The sequence below is a fragment of the Echeneis naucrates genome, chromosome 10, assembly GCF_900963305.1.
Source record: "Echeneis naucrates chromosome 10, fEcheNa1.1, whole genome shotgun sequence".
Lineage (NCBI taxonomy): Eukaryota > Metazoa > Chordata > Actinopteri > Carangiformes > Echeneidae > Echeneis > Echeneis naucrates.
Window position 1 is genome coordinate 16,800,978 of NC_042520.1, and position 22,186 is coordinate 16,823,163.

Here is a 22,186-nt window from a genome sequence, read left to right on the forward strand (position 1 = left end):
AGTGGGAGAATAGGCTTAAATATAGGCACTGGATGTAAACACATGTCGTTTTTAAATGACAGCACAACCTGCTATGTGCTCCGGTTTCTAGGATTTCCCCTCTATAAAGCCATGTTTTACGTCAGTGTAAAAGCTGAGTTTGGCACAGGCTCAAGAGAATGGATCTAAGTACGATGAGGGTTTTTGATCGTGATGGTGACCTCTTATAATTATAGAAGTACCTTATCATAAAGGTATTATTATAAAAATCAGATGGTAAGAGGGGAGTTGAATTCTGGTTAAAAAAAAGCACATCCTTTAAACAAGGTCACGGTACCAAAAATACAACCCTAACACTTGCCAGTAACCGAGTCCACTACAGTAACAAAATACAGTACCACCTCCAGCTTCCAACAGCCATTCATAACGAGCCAGTCACTCATAAGTGTGATGATAAATATGCCAAAGAGCACATGTCAAGGATAGAGTGTATGCAGGGTGTGTGGGGTATTCTTAGCACTGATGAAAGTGCAGGCCAGTGAATCCATTCGCATCTCTAAATGGTGTCCTGGCTGCGGGACAAGGCTAGCTATTGTAGAGGTATCAGTTTCTGCTTTACTCTGCTTATTTCCACCTGAGTTACGCTCTTTCTTTTCTTCTTACTTTAAACTGTAAATAATATCAAACACTTTGCAAGCAACCCTTCTGAACAATTAAATTTCATACAGTGGGAAAAAAAATAATTTTTGAGATTCAAAATGCTGCTCACACACAAATGAACACTCCTCTTTAGAAAAGACAGTGGGTCAGGAGGAATAATGTTAAACATGCACAAAGATCAAGTAATGGTTGTATTCCAAATGCCATTCATGATATCAAATGAGGGTATATTTTTGGAGAGCAAACTGACACGACGCACTAAACCGGACTTCAGAAGAGCGGGAATGTGTCTGGGTCAGTGTGAAACTATAAACAGATGTGCCTGTCCTCAACACCCACTGCTGCAAGATTATGAAATCCTTTGCCTGCAGTGACAGATGTTAACATGCAATTGAAGCAGAAAACCTCTTACTTTAGGGTAAAATTATGAAGTTTAATACATTAATGTAAGCTACTGTCCAAAGTCAATCATCAAAGGCTTGAGCTGAGTCTCAGAACTCTTTTAAAAGGTAGCTTCATAGATTAACATCAAGGTGCGGTTGTCCCTGAGTAGTCATCGGTAATGTGGGTCCAGGTCAACTATTGGTCCGGCCAGACTTCTGAGTTCTGAGTTGCTCTCCTCCAGTAGGAGTGTTTGCTGTTAGCTGTTGTCATCTTCCAGGATATCTGGGTGTTCCTCCCAGAACTGTTCCCCTATAATGTCGCAGTGGTGGGCCTGCACTCTTCTCCTGCTGCGAATCACATGCTTTTCTTCTTCATCTGGAGACTTCATGCGTTTAATTACAGTTTCATCTCGCTAGAGGATGAGGAAAATTGTCAGAACAATTAAAATGTGTGGGAGTTGCATATAAAAGCATGACTGCATATATAGGACCTGTCATATTTAAGGTGGTGCTAAATGAGTTCACACTGCCAGAGGTGTCTCATAGGTGTAGATGTGAGCAGGAACCTGTTGAAAAGTCTACATGCTCATGCATTTAGGGGCACAAAAATCCAACTTCCAACAACACAGACAGTAAATATCAAGTTTTGGTTTCAGACCAAAATTGCAATAAAGTGCAAAAATCTGCTTCTAGACTTTTGCCACTCAAATTTATCAAGCAAAGAGGAAGAAACCCTTCACTGCTCACAAAAAACAAAAAACAAAAAACAAAAAACAAAAAAACAAAAACCCAAAACCCAAACCCAAAAGGAACATGCTAGGAACAATGCAAGAAGTCAGATGGAGGCAGAAATAGGCAAGACAAGGAGTAGAAGCAGGTACAATGAGGGAGATGAAAACGTGTATTCCCACCATGAAAATATATCTGGCAGAGCAGGGATATTCATGCCAATTTCTCTGTAATAACTGTGCAGACAAATTCTTATTAATGGCACACCTTTTCCCAGATGAGAGTGGTGCCTTTTCTGTGGAGGTCAGATTCATTGTTGTAGTTGATGTCAAACTCTGAGAACAGGATTTCATTTTTATCAGCAGCTAATGTTCCCTGGAAAGGGGAGGAAACACACAGACATTTGCAAATATTGCCAAGGTATAAACAAGAATTATCTCAAAAGTGACGTCCCATTGGAGATGGGGTGGAACTCTTTGAAATTTTCCTGCACTAACAAACATAAAAATGGCTGCACTATGCATTTTATTATTCCTTTGTTGTTATGACCCGCAAGAGAGCTGATCTTATAAAAAAATGTTTTCAAATGATAGAGGAACTAAGAAACACAAAGGTTTGATGGGCTGTGAATGACTCATCTGTGCCAAACACACGGGCAGAACAAATATTTCCATTCCTCGCCAGCTGTCATCACATCATCTGAGTGCCCGACTCCAGCCCGATGCAAAGTAAAGGGAGTTCAACTCAACAGCTGTGCTAGTCAGTTTCAGCTGCCATTAACAATAGAAATCTGTTACTACTTTATTTCAAGTAGGTATCATTCCCTACATTTTGATCATCACAAGGAAAGAGCATGAAATCTTTTGAGAGGTTCCTGATGTTGGTTCATATCAAATATCAGGAACTATCCTATTATTATTATTTATTTATTTATTAAGATAAAAAAATCTTGTCTTAAGATTGTTACGAGCAACAATTATACAAGTTCTTTTCCTTGTAAATACTAAGAGTCATTCAAGGGCTAGAGAAACAATTTGAAGAAACATGCTTACCTCATTGGTTTTTCCTTTAAATCTATTCATTATTTAGTTTCAAGTTCCTAAACTAAAATTGACTTTTCATCAAAACTTATCGGAAGCTAAAGTCCTATTTTATCTGCCAAAAAAGACAAATATTGATATAATGATTTTAATTATATAAAATGGAAAAAAGCTGTCAAATATTTTTGCAAGTTTAATATTTCAGTTTATTGTTTGCTCTGGCAATTACCGTAGTAAAAAGTTCTGTTGCGATGATACTGGCAAACAGATCAATTAACTATTTCTCTTCTTAAAAGGATTAGAAAAACTAATCACTGTCAAAAAAATTATTCCTGTGCTGATAGACTGAATCTGCTCTGCAGATCTGTAGACTGAAGCCGACACACAGAGAGTTGCACAGGTGGGCTGTTTCATCTACGTTAAGGCATGTGAAAGACCTTGTTAATATATGTTCATAACCAATAGTGTTATTTCCTAATAATCCATTTAATGAAATTAATTAATGAAACCCAATTAATAATTTCCACATCTGCAAGGGTTCACTTCAGTCAAAAGGGCATAAATGTCATTGCCTTGTTTTATAACCTAGAAATATGCTGATGATTAATTTCCTTTTTTAGATCTTACTGTCTATTGTTCTTACTTTGTTATCTAAACAGGAGAAATACATATGATTGCTCATTGATATTTTTACATACAGTTGTATACATGAGTCTTTGTGTCACTACACAAACTCAGTTTTAGATTATATTTCACGTCACCTTTAAGCGATCCTCTGCTTGAGCTGTCGTCATTCCTCCCCTCTGTACTAATGTCCAAAAGACTGTGTTGTACAAATTATTAATGTGACCTTAAACAGAAAAAAAAATTATTTAGGACTTGGTATAATTTATCCTCATCAGTGTAATCAACAAATTTATCTACAAATGAAATGTGTGCTTTGCAATGCAGTTAGAGCATAGTACGGACTCACAATCAGCTTGCCTCCAGCTTAGGTAATCTCTTAGGTTTCGGTTGCTAGGATATAAGATCACACGTCCATCAAAGCTTGGTGGGTACAGGATGGGCTGATCCAAGAAAAACTCCTTCCAGTAAAAGACATACGATGAGGAGAACTGAGAGGCCACATGGGTCATGAGCTTACTGCCAGAGGACAAAACAGGAGAATACAAGTAAAGAAAAATGCACAAATTTATGAAAAGCATGCATGAGAATGGCGTTACTGTCCGCCTACCTGGCTCTCCTCTTAAACCAAGTGGAGCTCCTCTTGAAAACAAAACTGAACTCATCACTTTGACCATAAGCAATGACAATATCCTCCAGTTCCTCCATCACAGAGCGTGCACTCCTGCTCATCAAGCCCAAGGCTCTATTATCATTTGGCTTTGTGAACTTATGCTGCTCTGCAAACCTGCCACAAAGTACAAAAAAAAAAAAAAGCACAACTACATTGTCTACAAATGGATGCCAACATAAAGGTTTGCAACAACCACAGTTGAGTTCACAGGGATTACAAATGTTTATTTTAGGAATAAGCTGACCTGTGGAAATTTCGACCATCTAGTCTCACAACTATGTAGCAATTTCGTAGACAGGTGTCATCTGTCTCAAAGTTGCGGACGTATTCAAACTTGCTCTTTGCCATATTGCTGGAGAGAGAAAGACTGGCCAAGGGTTTGACAACGCAACACCTGACACGTCCAAGAATTCTGCAGGCCTTTCCAATTAGCATGAGAGCCCCCTGAAATGAAAAGCATCGGTATACAAAATGGCCTTTCTATGTCTAGGACATTGAAAATTTGACAATTGGTGTTATTTTGTGCCCTGCTGTAACACAAACATCAGTACTTACACTTGGGAGTCATGTGGTGTTAATCCTCTGCATCAGTGACCACAGACTGGAAATAAGTCCACTCCTTGTTGACTAATGTCTCTGTTTTATCAGATTAGTAACCACCAACATTTAATGCGACGAGGTAATAAAGCTACGCGTTAACGTACATGAACGTAATTCCACACAACCACACTACACGCGTTGATTTGTCCGTCAGTCAACCCTGTCGTAGTGGAGCAGGAAACAGTGGACAAAGGTTCCATGAGCACCAAGCTGGAATTAGCAATTAATTGAGAACAAACAACGTTTTGGCCTCACGTCCTTTTCCAGTTTGAAGACACATCCACAATCTTACATTAGCTTATCCCTGTTTTGATACCCAAGATAAGCTATGAAAACGAGCGGCTACAGGTCAAACATGCTCTGTACTATAGCGCCATCTTGTGGAGGAAGCAGATGAGCACAACCAAAGTTATGGGAACGCCTTTCCGGATACATAAAAAAATAACAGACGTTTCCAAAAGGACTACAATAAGATTTTATTTAAAAATAAATAAATAATAATAATAAACTAAAGGTAAATAAATATTTGGACTGAACTACGACATTAGTGTTGTAATAAGAGCAGAGTGATCCATCAGAGTCAACCATCGACAGCAAACTTCCCAGAATCCCTCGCTTCACCGCGTGCTGTCTGCGGCTGTTTCAAACATGGAGGAGAGGGAAAGAGCAAGTTTGGCGTCAGACAGTAAAGAAACGGAGCCAACAGCCTCCTCTGGTCCACCTCTATCCCCGGAGGGAGGCCATAAAGATGGAGACGATGACGCAGATAAAGTAGATGTCTGCTCGGAGAAGTTTGATCCCCTCCTCGCCTTATACTCCCCGACCGTGTCGCTCCCTTTCCCAAACATCAAGTGTTTTAATAATGTGGCGGAATACGAGAGCTTCCTCAGGGGCGGCCGCGGCAGAGCCAAGCCCGAGAATGTGGAGAAGAAGCGGCTGAAGGCCACGAAGGGGAAGCCGGACCCGGAGCGCATCGAGAGGCTTAAGAAGCTGATGGTGAACCGCCCACTGCCGGGGCCGGAGGAGGGGGAGAGCAGCGGCTCGGCCCGGAGCGGCAGGCGGCAGAAGCCCCAGAAGAACGTCCTGACCAGGATGCCCCGTAGGTCCAAACAACAGGCCGCCACCAGCCCAGTGTGTGTGGTCCCCTTCGGGGCCTGAAATAAACTGCACACAAGTTGTACATAACATTATTTATGTGAATCTGATGGGGATTGCGTCCGCTTAAATCTTTTTGATCTGTATCCTGTCCTCCAAAAGCAAAGCTTAAAATGTTTCTCTTTCCTACATGTAGTTTTCAGCTGACTAATACAAAAACCGCAATTGCCTAAAATAATTCCCTGAGCCGGGAAGACGTGATTTAATGGATTATGTTATTCTGTGACTTCTGTTAGCCTTGCCCTGACTCTCTTGGCTCATGAAAATATATCCAAGAGTAAACCAACTACTCAGATCACTCAATCAATCAATTGGTTACAAATATTATTCTTCACGATGTTTAATTTATCAGCAGATATCAGCATTGATAATATTTGACAACCAGTCATATGAAGCTTATCAGAACAAAAAATATAGTATATGTAGTGTTTACTCCAAAAATTAGTGACTAGTGGAAATCAAGTAAACAAACTAACATTAAGTGCGGTTGCTGTGTTACTGGCTACCACAAGCAGCCAGAGGGAACAACTTCCTCCCTAATTTTCATTAGGACGCATCTGCATTCATTAAGTTTCTTAACACACTTTAATGTATTTAATCCATCAGCAGTTAGATCATCCTGTTAGATTCTATCTTTCTGACTTGAAGCATCCAGAAGCATTTGTTCTGCTGTTTTGTCACTCTTTCCTCTTTGGAGGCAATCTGTATATGTGCTTCATTCTATGCTTCACTAATGTTCTGTGTGTCTTCAGTGTGTAAAGGCAGTCCTTTGGGCGAGCTGTACCGATGTGTCGAGGAGAGGATAAGAGTCAAAGTTCACATCAGGACCTTCAAAGGACTGAGGGGAGTGTGCTCTGGCTTTGTTGTGGCCTTTGATAAGTTCTGGAACATGGTAGGTGCATGGTAGGCCCACCCCCCATTATCTCAGTGTACCTTTGACTTGACAGCTACTATGGGCTGAATATTGAACCACATACAGCTTGCTTGTAACTTTGAGTGTGATCTCTATATTTGTTTTTATTTGTCTTTGTCAGGCTATGGTAGATGTAGATGAGGTGTACAGAGAGCCTCTACTAGGAGAGGCCTTCCACCATGAGAAGGCCCTTACCATTTCACGGGTATGAGCAAATTTTTACTGTGTATCTAACCAAATATGTCACTTACTTAGTAATAGATAAAGTTATAATCCTTTAGTTTTCCCTCGCTTAATGTTAGTGTGGCTGCTCCTCTTACTCCCTCCAGTATTTAAAATCTGCTGCCAAAAGAAAAGGGAAAAAAAAAAACAATGCAGGAAGTGAGCATGTCTTGTGTTGTGGGCATCTTTTCAATGAAGGGTCAGCACTGACCTCAGTGATAATGTACTTTTTGTGCTTATCATTAAAAGCCGACCTGTGTTCTGCCAATGAACATTTTCAAAAGTGAAAGAGCAGTTGGAAAAATTCAGTTTGCATAATCATAACAGAAATCTGATATGACATACTGGGAGAACAGTAAACAGTGAGGCTGACATTGGTGAGATAAAATTAAACGTTAACAATATCATTGGATGACATTTGATGTAGCTAATGTGAAACTAGTTTCATGTTAATGAGACTGATTCCTTTTGCAGCTCTTTGAAAAACTTAAGCTCCAGGAAAGCTTGGGAGGAGATGATCCTGTGAAGAAGCACAAAGCCAAAGAACAAGCCAGCTATCGTCAGACTGTAGACCCCAAAGCTACTCAAACAAGTTGTACTTCTCACCCTGCTAGCAGCAGAGGGGACAGCAGGACAGAGTCCATGCCATCAGATGCTTTTCAAACCACACAGGATAAACACAAAGTCTTGCTTAAGTGCCACGGCCCAGAGGGCTGTCAAAAAGGCAAATCCCAGCCGTACGGCAAGGTCCATACACGCCACATCAACCAGCTTTTCATCCGGGGTGAGAGCGTTGTCCTGGTTAACCCACAGCCACTCTGATTTCTGTCGCCTGTTTGAGACTTGCACACACATTTTGAGCTTTCAACAAATATTATCTACAACTACAAGTGAATTTGAAATTAAATTTTATGCTAAACATACACGACATGTATGTGAAGTGCCATCTCTGATTTCATTTGATTCAGAAGAATCAAACAAGAACCACTGTTATATCATATTGATATGGAGTTTTTCCTCTGCCCACCAGAGATATTCGTCTTGATTTTGAGAAATAAAAGCTTCTCACTTCTAATTATAGTCATTTTCTGTGTTTTTTTTTTTTTTTTTCTTGTCTGTGAGCCACTAAAGAAAATTTATTGTGACACTTCTGTGCCTCAGTCAAAACCGTGTGTTCTGGTTATTACCCACCAGGTGGCAGCATAAATACATTAGTGCCATCTGCAAGCCCATTGTCTCAAAGAGCTTGTCCCTTAATGTTGCTTTCCCCGTTAGTTTGAACAGGAATGACAGCGCAGTCTCAGCGGACTTCATAAATGCATTATGAATAATTGAGTTTGTGAAGCTAGAGATTGCAGATGGCACTCAAAAGCTGTCATTTGTCTTGACGTCTCAGATTGCTTTTACTCTTTAATGGGCACATTACCCATAAAAGCACAATTTACTGCATCTCGTGGAAATTGTAAAGATGTTGCTTTTTTTGTTTTTGTTTTTTCTCTTTAAATGGCAGCGGTTACTTTTGGATGATGAGTGACACTTGGTGACTGTATGTATGTTGCATTAGTTTTTGAGTTATTACTCATTTTACTTTCTCTTCATTTGACTTTAATTGACCCTCTTTCTATGTTATTCCACAAATAGGACAAATTCTATCTGAACTGTTGTTCATCTATGTACTGTTACTTTTTTATATCATGTATCAGAGTATTATTAGTATAGCCCATTTACCAGTCCTCTCTTGAGAGTGAAAATGGGGTCAATTGTTTAATGTAAGCTGTTTTAGTTGTGTTTGTCACACCAGTTTGTTCGAACAAACCTTGATACAGTATGAGAAGGGCAGCACACTGGTGATAACGAGAAGAGCCACAATTAGACTCCACTATCTGACCTTGTTATAGTAGCTGAGCCGTTCTGTTTAATCTGTCATTAATGTCTTAATTTGATCTAGTTTCTGGTCTTTCCTGCAGTATGCTGCACTTTATGGATTTAGAGCCCAGTGAACACGTGTTTTTTTTTTTTTTTTGCGCTTGTTCCTTTGGCATTAATATAAATCTGTGAATGCATGTATTTAATCAAGGTCTTTTTTTCCTTAAAACAAACAGCACAGTTAAAAAAATTTGTCTCAACTAAATTTAATTTCAAAGTGCAGAGCAATGGTTTCACTTTTGCTGCTTGAAGCTCTTTTGGACGGGACTAATGACACAGCACACCAAATAACACACACCATTAACAGATTTCAATCAACTGTTTAATGTAATACATAAGGAATCTTGGTGTGTAAATCAAAATGGGAATAATGAAAAATTTTATTTCTCAAAAGATTTTTTTGACATTAGCATATACTAGTGTTTCAGTAACAATCCCATTTTTGAGAAAATCAAAATGATTTGAAGTAAAAAATAAAAGGCACAAAATAATCTACTGAGATACTTTAGAAAAACAGCAAACAGATTTTGGTCATTTTAATGCATCCAACTTCAATACAAGGCTACTATGTGTTAGTGTGCTTAGCCTTTTGGAAAGGAAAGCACAAATTCAAAACTCGTGGGGCTACAGAGTCTACTACCTTCTACTCTGGTCAGTTAATTATTTATCTCATCGTTGACAGAGCAAACTTGTCAGACAGCCCAGATTTACTTATCAATCACTCATTATGATGGTCAGGAGGCAACTATTGGCAGGCACTTGAACCACTGAGGAGCAATGTTTCATGGATTTTACAGACAGATAACTTTGCTGATGTACAGTTTAGGATGATTCTATAAAATGTATTACCGCCAAACTCATCTTTATTCAACCACCAAAAAGCTTTTTTGGAAGTAGACAAACTACATCTCACTGTCTTCACTCACAATTCTGTGTACTTGATTGGTTGCAATACACGAGGACTTGGCCAAATGGTTGTTCTATGAGAAGTAATGTTTTTAGAATTTTTTTGTACTGAGTAAGCATTTACCATGTTGCACAGTTGAACATTTTAAGACAGATAGATTTATTATGAAATCTGAATGGCAATCTGCACCAACAGAGCTGCAGGTGCGATTTTAATATCTTGGTGTGCTAAGAGAAGTGAAGCTATCACTGGTCTGAACAGAGTTGAAACAACATGTGCATGGGACAAAACAATAAGTTAAATAATTGCACATTTGGATCCAATGTCTGTACAAACAGTGCACTTGGCTTGAGGTGTAAGTACAAAATGTTTGTACATAGTACAGAAGCTCGGCTCTGATAGCTGTCCTCAAAAGTGTGCAGTCACATCTACTTTAAAGAGGTTGACTAGAGAATAGGCAAAGGCCTCCCGTGCACTGTGCTGTAAGAAAGAACCCAATAACCCCGAACAAGGCTCTTTCTACCCACTGATTATCTCATTTGGATGCAAAATGATTATGTTCAGCAAAAGTAAAATTTATAGATATATATACCTATAAGAAAGGCCACAAATGATGCTCTCTTGAAGGAGAAACTCTACTAAAATTTATCAACAGTTTTCCCTCCAAACACTCATTCATTATTTTAACTGTCGGCTGACAGGCCACATCTTGAGTGTGAGCACACTTATTTACAAAGAGAAGGTGTCAATGTGCTTTGTAATAGATCTTAAATCATCTCAAATTTGGTCTGTGTGATACAACTATTCACATTGTCACAGCCTCTTCTATAGGAACTTCATAACTTACATACAAGGGCTCAAGATTTCTATTTACAGGTCAAAGGAAGAGCAAGGAAAACGAGGTAACCTGACATTCTTAAATGTACATTAGAAAGTTAAAATGGCTGATCATGTTATCTGAATTCATCATTCAATAAAGTTATTGAGAATGCATCTCAAAAATATGTTGCTACTCCTTTTTTTTCCCCCCGCTGATGATTTCACTTGATTGACGTTATAAAGCAAATCCACCCAACATTGTCACAGTTGCATTCACTGTTCCTTTTCTCATTGATTCATAACTAACTTACAAGGCACACTATCGGTGTAGGTGTGTGTGTGTATGATCACCACTTCAGAGCAGGCCGACCATTTGTTCTAACAGTACACACATACACACACACTCAGTAAATCTGTATCATGTAATTATGGTATCACTTTCAAAAGTAAGGAGATTGCAAGGTGTTGGTTTTATGATAGTTGAAAATTTTCAAGTACTCTTTGTTTGCAGCTCATAACAATCCTTTACCAATGGACGGAGAGAGGGAGAGACTGACATCACTCCTCCTGATAAGCTTCACTCTCCAAGTCCATCACTTTCCAAAGTTGCCGAAGTCGGCAAAGGCATCATGTTTGGGCTGTTGAACCATAGCAGGGTTCATGCCCATTCCCATGGCACTAGGCATCCCCATGGTCACACCTGCCTGTGGCATCCCCATGTTCATGCCCATCCCCATCATACCCTGGTTGGGGGTCATCCCCATACCCATCCCCATCCCCATACCCATTCCCATCCCAGCACCAGGAAGCATCATAGGATTCATGGGTGGTCTGACTGTTGTAGGTCCAAGGCTCATGGCAGAAACTCCTTGTGAGAGCACGTTGGCCTGGTTACCTAGAAATATCATAACAAACCCAATGAAGTAAAGAGTCAAATTTAAAGTATGTTTTGACAAAGAGGGCAGTCATAGGTTACAACATCAGCACTCAGATCTAATAGTTCTCTCACCTTGCTGTAGGGTGTTGAGGCTGGGCTGGCTAGGCTTTGGAGGCTGCATGCCTGGACCGAGGAAGTCCAGACTGATGTTGACAGAGTGGTCTGACCAGGTGGAAGGGAGGGACGCTTTGGCTCCGGCACCTTGAGAGGTCACTCCCTGCTGCACTGGTTGGAGGGGCTGCACAGACTGTGGATGTAGGGGAGCTCCCATGTTCTGGAGGGGCTGGTAATGAAAAGGAATATAAAGTGATTAGATGCATAAAAGCTCCAATTCTTAAATAAGGATGGATCTGAAATGCAAAATGGATTCTATCTGCTAAGTTGGCCACTTTGTGAAGAAGTTGATGCTGAAGACCAAAAAACAGGAAACATTACATTAATTTGGAATGGACAATAAGAGGAGATGTATTGGAATCTGTGCTCCTCTGCTAAACCAAAACACGGCAATCTTTATCTGCTCTGAAGGACATCTGCCCCATTGTTTATCCTCCAGGAGAATTCCATCTGCGTTGGGAGACGCAAACCTGTTCCCTTTCACTTGCCTCCCTCCTACTTTCTGACAACGCCTGCAAGGTCACTCGGATTCTACACACACACGGACAAAGACTGATACCAACCACCCACATGCATGCATGGAACGCACATAACCATCCGCCACCGTCCCCCACTTCCCTCTCCCTCCCTCATGTTGCTGCCCCCCCCCACAATCCTCTTCCCCTCCTCCTCCCCCCTTACCACTGGGTGGTAGGTGGCTGGATGGCAGTGCCTGACAGAGGCTGCAGCCAACCATCTCCTACCCTTCCACGCTCAACCTGGCACGACTCATGTTGCAACAACACAAACCCATAAGCCCTGTATTCGGACGACGGACTGTTCAAGTTTAGTGTACATACACAAATGTATATGTGCTGCCATATAAATTCTGAGGTGTGCCATTATTACATTCAACAAGTGATAATTGTGGTAAATTGATGTAGTTGTATGAGGGCAAATGGGGGTGCAAATTTCGTTGTGCTTATGTACAACGGCAAAGGCTATTCTACATAGAGTTTCTGTCATAAACCAAGCCCTTTAACCCCAAGTCTGACCCACTTAACCCTGATACCACCTGTCTACCACTGTTCTAATTAAAACACACCTGACAAAGTCATGACAGAATGAGGATTTGGTGTGTGTCTTTGTCAAACAAAGAATGAGCATTTTCTTTTTAAGTGGGTCAACAACCTTTTAACATGAAAATAACATTGGCATATTCAGGTTTTTGTTGGGGTTTTTAATGTTTCTGAAATTCAAACATGATTCTTCTCATTCTGTTTGTCAGTCACAGGCGGAGTGGGTGGTCTCTGGGGGAGATGAGCATATGGTGAGACTGCATGTTAACCCCCTACCATCACGGTTGTCCTCCATCTTTCAATCACAAGAGCCCAGTTTCTATCGCGGGCATTCTCACTAATGTGGTCAACATGCAGTGACCTGTGAATAAAGAGGTGGAAAAAATTCTCTCTTGCAGACTACTATGTAACAAAAATTTGTATATTTATTTATTATTATAATTTAAATATGTAACAAGTTTCTTTAGTATTTAGAGGTTTAAATTGTGTTTGAATGGTGGGAGTAAAAGTCATAACTCCACACGCTTTTGGAGTCCCAAAACAGGAGCAGAGCGGAAGAGGGAGGGCAAAATAACTCACATGTAATAGTAAGACACACAAATGAACTTATGTATGAGCGTCTGGACAGCAGGAATGGCTTTTTGATGGATGTAAGCAGTTGAGGACTAACTGTGACTCACTATGAACATTTTATACTCTATGCCTACAGAATAGATAGATAGCTACTCTTCACATTCAAGGTAAAGTGAACCGTGGCTCTTTGGGTCAGTATTGCTCTTGTTAACAATGCGATTATAACTATTCAAAACAAAGCCGCTGCACCAACTTTTTTCATGTGTTTTTCTGTCTCTCACACACACACACACACACACACACACACACACACACACACACACACACACACACACACACACACACACACACACACACACACACACACACACACACACACACACACACACACACACACGTAAATTCCTATACCTCTTGCAGAAAGCAACAATGTGAAGAAAGCAATTACATTCAGCTCCAATATTTTGGCAAATTCATAAGATTTTGCAGCATCTCCAAAATAGTACCCTGATAAACTCTAATAACACATTTTTAGAATGAAGTGCTTTTATCAAATTTACATGCTGCATTTTTTTTTAATACTATTATATACGCCAACACATGTATCTGTGATTTTTAAAAATTAGGTAATTTTAATATTATTAATATAAAACTGATAACCCCTCAAATTCATCTTGCTCATTATCAATTAAACATAAAAATCACAAAGCATATCGCTATTTTCCCTGCAGATATGTTGCCTCCACCTGGATCATTTATGCCTCCTTCATGTGTCTTGTAGTGATATGTATATCAATGCATTATTAAAAAAGGATGCATGTGTATTTGAGTGCAATCATGCATACCTGTGACATAGACTGGGGCAGGATTGTGCTGCTCATGGTCTGTGTGCTGTTCATGCTAAAGTTCAGGCTCTGAGAGGACGAGATGGACTGAGTTGGACCCATCAAGTCAAACAGGTCTGCTGAGGCAGGACCAGAGCCTGCAGCTGCGATGGGGGTTGGAGCTGCACTGGTGGTAGCAGCAGTGGGAGTGGCAGGACCTGCTGCCATGGCTCCAAAAAGGTCATTTTTACTGTTGTCGGAAGTCTGAGCAGATGCTGGCATCTGACCTCCAGGGAAGGCATTCCACTCTCCAAAGTCTCCATTGCTATTGGAAGCTGGTGCTGCTGTGGAATGGAAAAAAAAAAAGACAGTTGTGTAACTCTTTGAATTTACCATCCAAACAGTGATGTTTGTATTGTGAGCTTTGTAGATATTCAGCAAATAAGAATCAAAAGCCTGTCAAAACAATTAAGAATGAACAACTGAGTCTTCAGTGAAGCAAATTGAGCTTTATTCAGGTCATTGTCAGTGACCACTGGTGCCACATTTTAAATTTTCATTGAACTTTCCCTGCTTGTTGTCTCTCTCCCTCTCAATCTCTCCCAGCTTCCTCCACCCCCACCAACTTCTTCTGTCCCTGTCTCCTTGTCATCCATAACAGGAGTTGATGTGTGTCTGTTCTTGTTATGCAGAGCAGGTAGCAGGCTCCATATGGCCAGGGCTCTTTCCCAGCATCCCTGTGAATATTCTAGCAGTATGGCCGCAATTGCACAGCATACACATACACACACACAAAAAAAAAAGTCTGAATAACCAACCAGATCCTGAGGAGAGGCTGACTGATGCAGCAGGCGAGGAGAAGTCGGCAAATCCACTGATCAGGTCTGCATTGAGAAACAGAGATAAATATGTCAATTTTTACCCAAGCAAGCTCCAGGTGTCATTTTCCAATAGTTAGCATTCCTTCAGCATCAGAAGGGTGGGGGTTGGTGGCAGCGAATAGGTGGAGGAGACCAAACATCTGTTCAGTGTTCCTACCCTCTCCATTCACCAGGGACTGCTCCAAAAACATCTGGTGCACTTAGTTCCTATACATCAACTCCCTCCCATTGTTGTCCCCAAAAATCTGATGCAAGGATCAGCAGCTGGCCACTGTCACGGCAAACACAGTCATAATGTGTATTCACTGTGGAGTTTTCTGCATTTACTGGTGTCTAGGTTTGTTACTAAGAATATACAGCATGGCAATAAAACATAAAAGAAGGTATAGTTTTTCTTTTGGGCCAAGACCAGCCATTTCCCTAAGGTTTTAGTATATGTGCTAAGCTATGCTGAACACGTTTCTCTACTACAGCCACTGAAATGCAGCTCCTATCAATCTTATTTGCTAACTCCTGTTAGACAACAAGCAAGTGCATTTCACAAAATGTCAAGCTATTTAATCACATTTTACCTGTGGCAGCAGGTTGGCTTGGTGTTGTGTCCACCATTAGTAGTTCGGCTAGACCAGTGCTGGGTTGAGGGGCTGCTGCAGGCTGGGCCTGGAATAAAAAACATTGACAAAAAGATCAGCACACAATGCATATATAATTACATCCGTAAAGTTCATTTTCTGTACTTGTGTGTGTTGCTGCTGTTACCTGTTTGGTGGTGCTGTTTGGGCTCCCATCTCCTGTGTAGTGGGCTGCAGCTCCCAAGTCTACTTTCTTGGACGGGACCCCTCCTCTCTTGCGTGTTGCTGTTGTTTCTGTTGCTTGGACTATTTGTACACTCTTGGTGGTAACAGTCTCCTCTTCATCTTTGAACTCTTTTCCGGACTGGCCATTGTGAGACGTACGGCCCCGGTCCTCGTCATTATCGCTGCGGAAGACATAAAAAGTCAGGCTACATTTATCAAGGCACAAAAAGAATCAGTATTCCAATCCTACTCCAAATAAACCTTTCTTGCTATCTATTGTTTGCACCCAAAATCCTTACCACCTTAAATATATTATACTGATTTGTCCGTCTCCTACCTAAATCGGTCTGGTGAGTCGTCTCTATCCTTCTTCCTAAATCTGCTGATGGTATCGTCAATGGTGCTGCCAATTTTGTCGCTGATCTCTCCTAACTTCTCGCTGAAAGGGAACTGTCCTTTACTTCTGTCCCAATCGTCATCCCACCGTCCACGGCTGTCACTGGAATCATACCTATCTCCCGCTAGAAGAAAGGAATTTAATGATGAGTTTATTAGAAACCAGGTATTCATTAAGCATTAGACTATTTATACTGCTTGTTCTAGGACTTACAGTAACTTCGGTATCCCATACTATCAGAGGATACGCCAATGTATTTGTCTTTGATCTTCTTAGCCTTTTTCCGTTCCTCCCTAAGTCTGTCATCGTCCTGGACAAACTCCACCAGTTCCTTTACTTTGTGACGCACATTCACACCCTGCTCCTTCCCATTCTCATCTAAGGGCAGATGAAGTGATACAGAAAGAGACACAAAATTTGTACAATTAATGATTCAGTAACTTTACAATGTGTTGAAATGAACTCATGGTTAATACATATGAATATCTTTCTACTTAAGATGAACATTCTTCCTTTGAACAGCAACTTTAAACACCCAGTTGGGAAGAGTGGAAGTAAGGCATTGTGTGCGTGTGGCTTAAAGATTTTTGGAATAAGCAGAAATTAGAGCCTTCAACAAGTCATAACAGCCCACCCTTATGCTATTGCTATTAACCCTCTGCAATTCTGAACCAGAAAGCCTCACCCAATCAATCTGACAAGTGCAACTGATGATGGATCCTGAGTTCTTTATTTATTAAGTATGTGCATATGAAACACCTTCAACAAGAGAAAAGACGCAGATTATAGAACAATACCTTACCTACAAAGTGGTAGCTTTCTAATGATCTCAGGTCATACAGATGTTCTCTGGCACTGGTAACAACTCTCTCAGATCCATTCCTTATTAGATGGGCCAGCAGTAGAAGAGACTGCGTGGAAGACACATAAGGTTTTAACAAAGATATCTTAAGCTTTTACCCATTCAAGCTGTGATTCTCCACCAGTTAGTTTAGCATTCCTAATTAACAGGACACCATTTTTTCATTAGACTGTGTGATACTTGACATCGGCCTGTAAGTACCTTGTGAAAAATTTAAAAAAGTTATTTAAAAAAAAAAAAAAAAAAAAACTCAGTTTGAGTCTCATTCCAACCAAATCCACCTTGGAATTGGAAGCTGGGTTAGGTCCTAAATGTGAGCATAATCAAAACATGTGCTTATAACTTCAGGACTAAGGTCATAATTAAGCATGTTTGTTCATAGGATGCTCTAAAAATAGAAGTGACAAACCTTGTACACTCTCCGCCAGTTCTTCTTGTTGTCTCTTAACATGCGGGCCCACAGCATGTTCATCACCTCTGGAAACTGCTCATACATGAAGGTGGCTCTGATGACAGAAAAAAAGTGTGTGATATTGTTGTTTAACTGAAATGTTTGAATTAGGTCAGCTGAAATCCAGTCCAAATCCAAGTATTTCAAAGAATAGAGATTTCTTTAGCATTGACTTTTGACTGCACAGCAACCCAAGAATTGGTAGGTATTCATGTGCCACTTCACATGCAACAAGGCGGCAAACGGCAGATGTTCTAGGAGGCTAAGGCCATTGGCGATTTACTTTCATGCAACTATCAAGTCGGAAGTAATGCAAAAAATAGAAAAGTGATTTTCATCAAAAGCAGCTGAAGGACAAGGCAAAGTAGCAAAAATTTTCCTATAGTATTTTTAACCACAATAAAACTGTTACAAAATTAAGGTGGCCAGTATGTAGATAGATACATAGCTTAATTTTGAATGCCAACAGCAATAGAACAATTAAAAGTTCTTATACCTACCTTAATACTGACACACACCAATCATTTCAGTATTTTGAATGAACATAATTTTTTTCCAGACAGCTGAGAGGCTTGTTTTCAATACTGCCAACTCTGACAATTGTTTCTGGCATACGGAATAAGCCTGCCTTCGAAACAGGGAGTTTTGTGAGAAGGCCCAAGAACCACAACTTAGAATAGATCCCTACAGTCAAAAAGGAGCCTGACACTGTTGCTTGAAAAAATCCTAGATTGGAAAAGCTCCTTAAAACAAGATTACTGCGGTTTTATTTACAAATGACCTTGGTACTTCTCAGCAGGATATGATGCACGACACTATGCATTACCCTTACCTTGCGATTTCACTCATGAGCTGTCCTGATGGTCCCCAGGGGTCGTCATTGGTGGCCTCTCTGACTTTAGACTCCACATCTGAGTAATTCATCACCACGTTGGTTCTACGCAGAAGGAAAAAAAAAAACAAGGAATAAACAAGCCAATGCAAATATATGTCCAATGTAAACACATAAGATCAAATGGCTTTCAGTCAAACATGCTTGCTATAGGTCAGCTCTTGTCTGTGATTGTACCTGGGACAATATTCAGAATCATCATGATGAACAGTGGAGGAAAATTATTAAATGACCTTTATCTATTCAGGTTACAGAAAACTTGTTGTACTTGTTGATTGTACACTGTATGCTCATACATGTTCTCACAACCAGTAATTATTACAAGAAAGAAAAATAACCTTCTAATATCCATCCTGTACAATATAGGGCACAATAGAGCAACAAAGGATTTTCAAAACATAGAATACTCCAGAAACATGCAGCACGGGGGATTACCTCAGAAGCATTATGGTCTTTTTGAATCAGTGTTTCAACTTCTTGAATGTGAATTTCAATTGCTAAAATGTGTTACATACCATATATTTTAAAAACACTAGATTACAGAATATATCAATTGCTTGCGATGGCTGCTATATTAAAGCTGGTACACTTGACTTATGTTTTGCCTGAATACGTTTGTCAATGGGGAGCTGAATAAGCCCTGTCACAGCTTTAGCCAAAACATGCCAAGGAAAAATATGTGAAACCTGCAGCTCCTTATGCCTCTGCCACTACTGCCACATCAGCAATAAATCGTACATGGCCTAGAGGAGCAACATTGATTTGATGGTAAGGTTAACAGAGGTATACCATCTCTGTGGTTTTGGAAAATGGCTCTGTAACTACTGTGAGATGCAGGGTATGCTTATAACTTCAACAACATACTCTCTTCTGTAAAATGTGGTTTAAACCAGCAAAGGTATTTGAAAATGACCAAGGCAGTTGCTTTTTCATAACAGATTCTAATAAGCATTAAAGTTTGACCATGGCTTATACAAACTTTTGTGTGCTGAGAAATCCCTGAAGCATTAAATCTTGTTCTTTATTAAAATAATTTCTGATAGAAATATTCTCCACCTAACACTAAGCTCAGTTATTATCAGTTCATACCCTGAATAGTTCCGGTTGAATTTTAAATACTGGCGGCATATATCCTCTGGCAGTGCTTGGGACACTGCACAGTGTTTGCATGAATGACAGTGAAACACAGAGGTTATGATGTAGTGATGCAACATCTCATCTCTTCACAGTGCTGGCTCCTGTCCTCGTTATCAGCCAGATAAAACAGCAGCTGTGATACTCTCTCACAGACACACACCATCACACAGATTTCTGTTAGATACAGCACTTCAACAGTGTGTCAAAACATTTCCCTTGCAGCTCAGATCATAAACTTAATTGTATTTTATTTTTCATACAATATATGCTGGTTTTGAATTTATTGTAAGACCTTTCATGAAATGATAAAACTGGTGGTTGGCTACTTCAGCAAAAACACCGAAGTTGAAGTGCATCACATTATGCCACTCAGGCCACTGAGGGCCAAGCCTCGCCATTGGGTGGCGTTTTGGGAAAGTTATTTTGTTTTCTGGTCATTTCAGGTCTCAAAACAAATGTTCTTTTACTGTCGACAATTTCAATGACACAGGAAGTGAAATAAACATAGCTGCTCCCTTTCCTTTTTAATCTGTAAAAACCCACACCTTTCTTTATATATCATTCTAGGTCTGTCCCCCTGTCTGTGTCTTTCATGTGTCAGGAGGTAGCACTCCAAGGAGACAGACAGAAATGTATTCCTGGACTTACTCAAGAGCAGGCCATTGTATCAAGTATGCAAAATTACCCATTAAACTTTTGAGGGGAGGAAATATTATGCAATAGCTGAGCACAGCTCTACAGTGCAGAGCAGTGTGTTCATGTTTCGTCAGCAACTAATAGTTGTGTGTGCAAAGAAGAAAAAATGGCGCACAATACTGGAGGTTTTGTCTGTGTCCACTAGTAATATCAGGTACCAGTATACAGGCCATAGAGGCCTGGTGTAACTCTGCCATCAAACACTCCAAGAGGGTATGTGTGTGTGTGTTTGTTTTTGTTTATTTCTTGTTTTAAAATAAATAAATAAATATATATATATATATATATATATATATATATATATATATATATATGGGTTCATCTAAAATCATAACAGTAATCATTTAAATAACTTCGTGTAGAAAAGTAAACAGCTCCTTATATGTTTAGTTCAAACTCACTTCTTAAAACCAAAATGCAAAAAACTGCAAGATCAGTGGTGTGTGCGAAACCACTGTTGTTTGGTGTTATTCCTCACAACTGAGCGACAGCTTCCAATGTCGAACGATATTTGGCGATATAATATAACTGATAAGACTGCTGGTGATATACTGTGGTCTGATTTTATAGTTTGTTGCTGCAGCAGTCGTTAAAGGAAGTCGCTATTAAAACACACTTAATGCCTTCGAGTATACATCCTTTGGGTCTTCGTTCATGTGGTCTGACTTGTTCCACTTGGCAAGCAGTCGGGGTTTTTAGACAAACATAGCAATTTGTCAGTTAACACGACAAACAGCGATCCAGACATGTATGAAGTTCGACAACTTGCAGTGCAGCTACTGTATCGCAGAGTTTCACCTAGCTACAAGTGTCATAATAGTGGCGCCTCGGAGTAATTCATTTCTACACTGTTAAAAGCTTTTACAGACGGCGACAAACAGGCAGCGGTAGGACGATGGTGTGCTGTTTAAACACTCCCTCTTTATTATTCAGTCCAGGAGCTGTCAAACTAGCTTAGCTGGCTAGCCTAGTCAGCTAAAGCTACCTAGCTCATGGGCTAGATAATTAGCTTGTTAGCAAAGAGAGTTAGCTTTCACTGTCGGAGAAAACGTAAAAACAACGCGCCAAGCGACCTCGTAACATTGCATATTTTCGTTCACGTTAGTAATACGAGCAAAGAAAGTAACTGTGACAAAAACTGGCACTCGTACTTAAAGATAAACAGAGTTTGTCAAAGTCCGCTCACTAACTCGATAGAAGACTTCAGGCTAGCTAACTTGCCGTGACGTCAAAGTTTTTGGGTACGTGTCTCTTTCAAACAGGTGAACTACAGACAGGCACACACGAAAAACACGAAACAAACCGAGAATTGCGGAGAGATACTCACGCTTTGTCAACCAACTCCCTAACCTTCCACATGTTCAGCATCTTGGCGCTGTGAAAAGGGGGCTTCAGCCTCGGCAAAACCTTTTGGTCCAGACGCACACCGAAACCAAACCTTGAAGTCCGTAAAGTAAACTCTTCTTTACCTCTCCCTCTCAAGGCAGGAGGCGCAAACGCACCAAGGCCAGACAGGAAAGGTTACTACGGGAAATGCCCCTGAAACGTCACCGAAGAGCGTGAGGCAGCACTGGACTTGTAGTTTCTAAATACTGTTCAGACGCCACCATTAAAACTGGATTACATTTTACCACGTTAACATTTAGTTTCTTGGTGCACCGATTATGGTGGAAGCAAAAAAAAAAAAAAAACACTTAGCAAAGGATTTTTTTTAGAAATTAACTGTGGAATACCACTAGACTCCATGATGTCGACTGACCCAGATAAAATGTAAATTAAAATGATGTGGAAAAAGTTGAATATGATCGCAAAAAAACTCAAAACTCAATAAATGCATCGACAAGTAATAAAAATCTGCAATAACGGTAATAAGAGGCCAAGATACAGTCAGAACTCGACAAGCCAAAAAATAATCACTATGGTTTATAGCACAATGG

General features: G+C 40.2%; 3 protein-coding genes across 4 annotated transcripts; 1 reads left to right on the forward strand and 2 right to left on the reverse strand.

The window, feature by feature from the left end:
* Nucleotides 1-436: 436 nt before the first annotated feature.
* On the reverse strand, nucleotides 437-5,717 carry thg1l (tRNA-histidine guanylyltransferase 1-like). Its single transcript, XM_029513145.1, has 7 exons — nucleotides 4,644-5,717; nucleotides 4,333-4,532; nucleotides 4,026-4,202; nucleotides 3,765-3,934; nucleotides 3,553-3,641; nucleotides 2,019-2,126; nucleotides 437-1,435 (listed from the first exon to the last, which is right to left on the reverse strand). The coding sequence occupies exons 2-7, from the start codon at nucleotides 4,521-4,523 to the stop codon at nucleotides 1,280-1,282; spliced, it is 891 nt and encodes a 296-aa protein (XP_029369005.1). The 5' UTR covers nucleotides 4,524-4,532; nucleotides 4,644-5,717; the 3' UTR covers nucleotides 437-1,279.
* lsm11 (LSM11, U7 small nuclear RNA associated) lies at nucleotides 5,337-8,033 on the forward strand. The gene is made up of 4 exons (XM_029513144.1): nucleotides 5,337-5,787; nucleotides 6,596-6,735; nucleotides 6,878-6,961; nucleotides 7,453-8,033. Exons 1-4 carry the CDS (start codon nucleotides 5,337-5,339, stop codon nucleotides 7,798-7,800), a joined length of 1,023 nt encoding a protein of 340 aa, XP_029369004.1. The 3' UTR covers nucleotides 7,801-8,033.
* Nucleotides 8,034-10,777: 2,744 nt separating this feature from the next.
* Nucleotides 10,778-21,745, reverse strand: clint1a (clathrin interactor 1a). 2 transcript variants are annotated; one of them, XM_029513103.1, is made up of 12 exons: nucleotides 21,577-21,745; nucleotides 18,357-18,461; nucleotides 17,483-17,579; nucleotides 17,014-17,122; nucleotides 16,425-16,589; nucleotides 16,152-16,335; nucleotides 15,777-15,996; nucleotides 15,590-15,677; nucleotides 14,955-15,020; nucleotides 14,158-14,477; nucleotides 11,640-11,850; nucleotides 10,778-11,525 (listed from the first exon to the last, which is right to left on the reverse strand). In XM_029513103.1, exons 1-12 carry the CDS (start codon nucleotides 21,615-21,617, stop codon nucleotides 11,224-11,226), a joined length of 1,908 nt encoding a protein of 635 aa, XP_029368963.1. In that variant the 5' UTR covers nucleotides 21,618-21,745; the 3' UTR covers nucleotides 10,778-11,223. The 2 variants fall into 2 exon arrangements, with proteins under 2 accessions (XP_029368963.1, XP_029368962.1); XM_029513102.1 differs by having other exon boundaries at nucleotides 14,158-14,480.
* Between the last annotated feature and the right edge of the window lie 441 nt (nucleotides 21,746-22,186).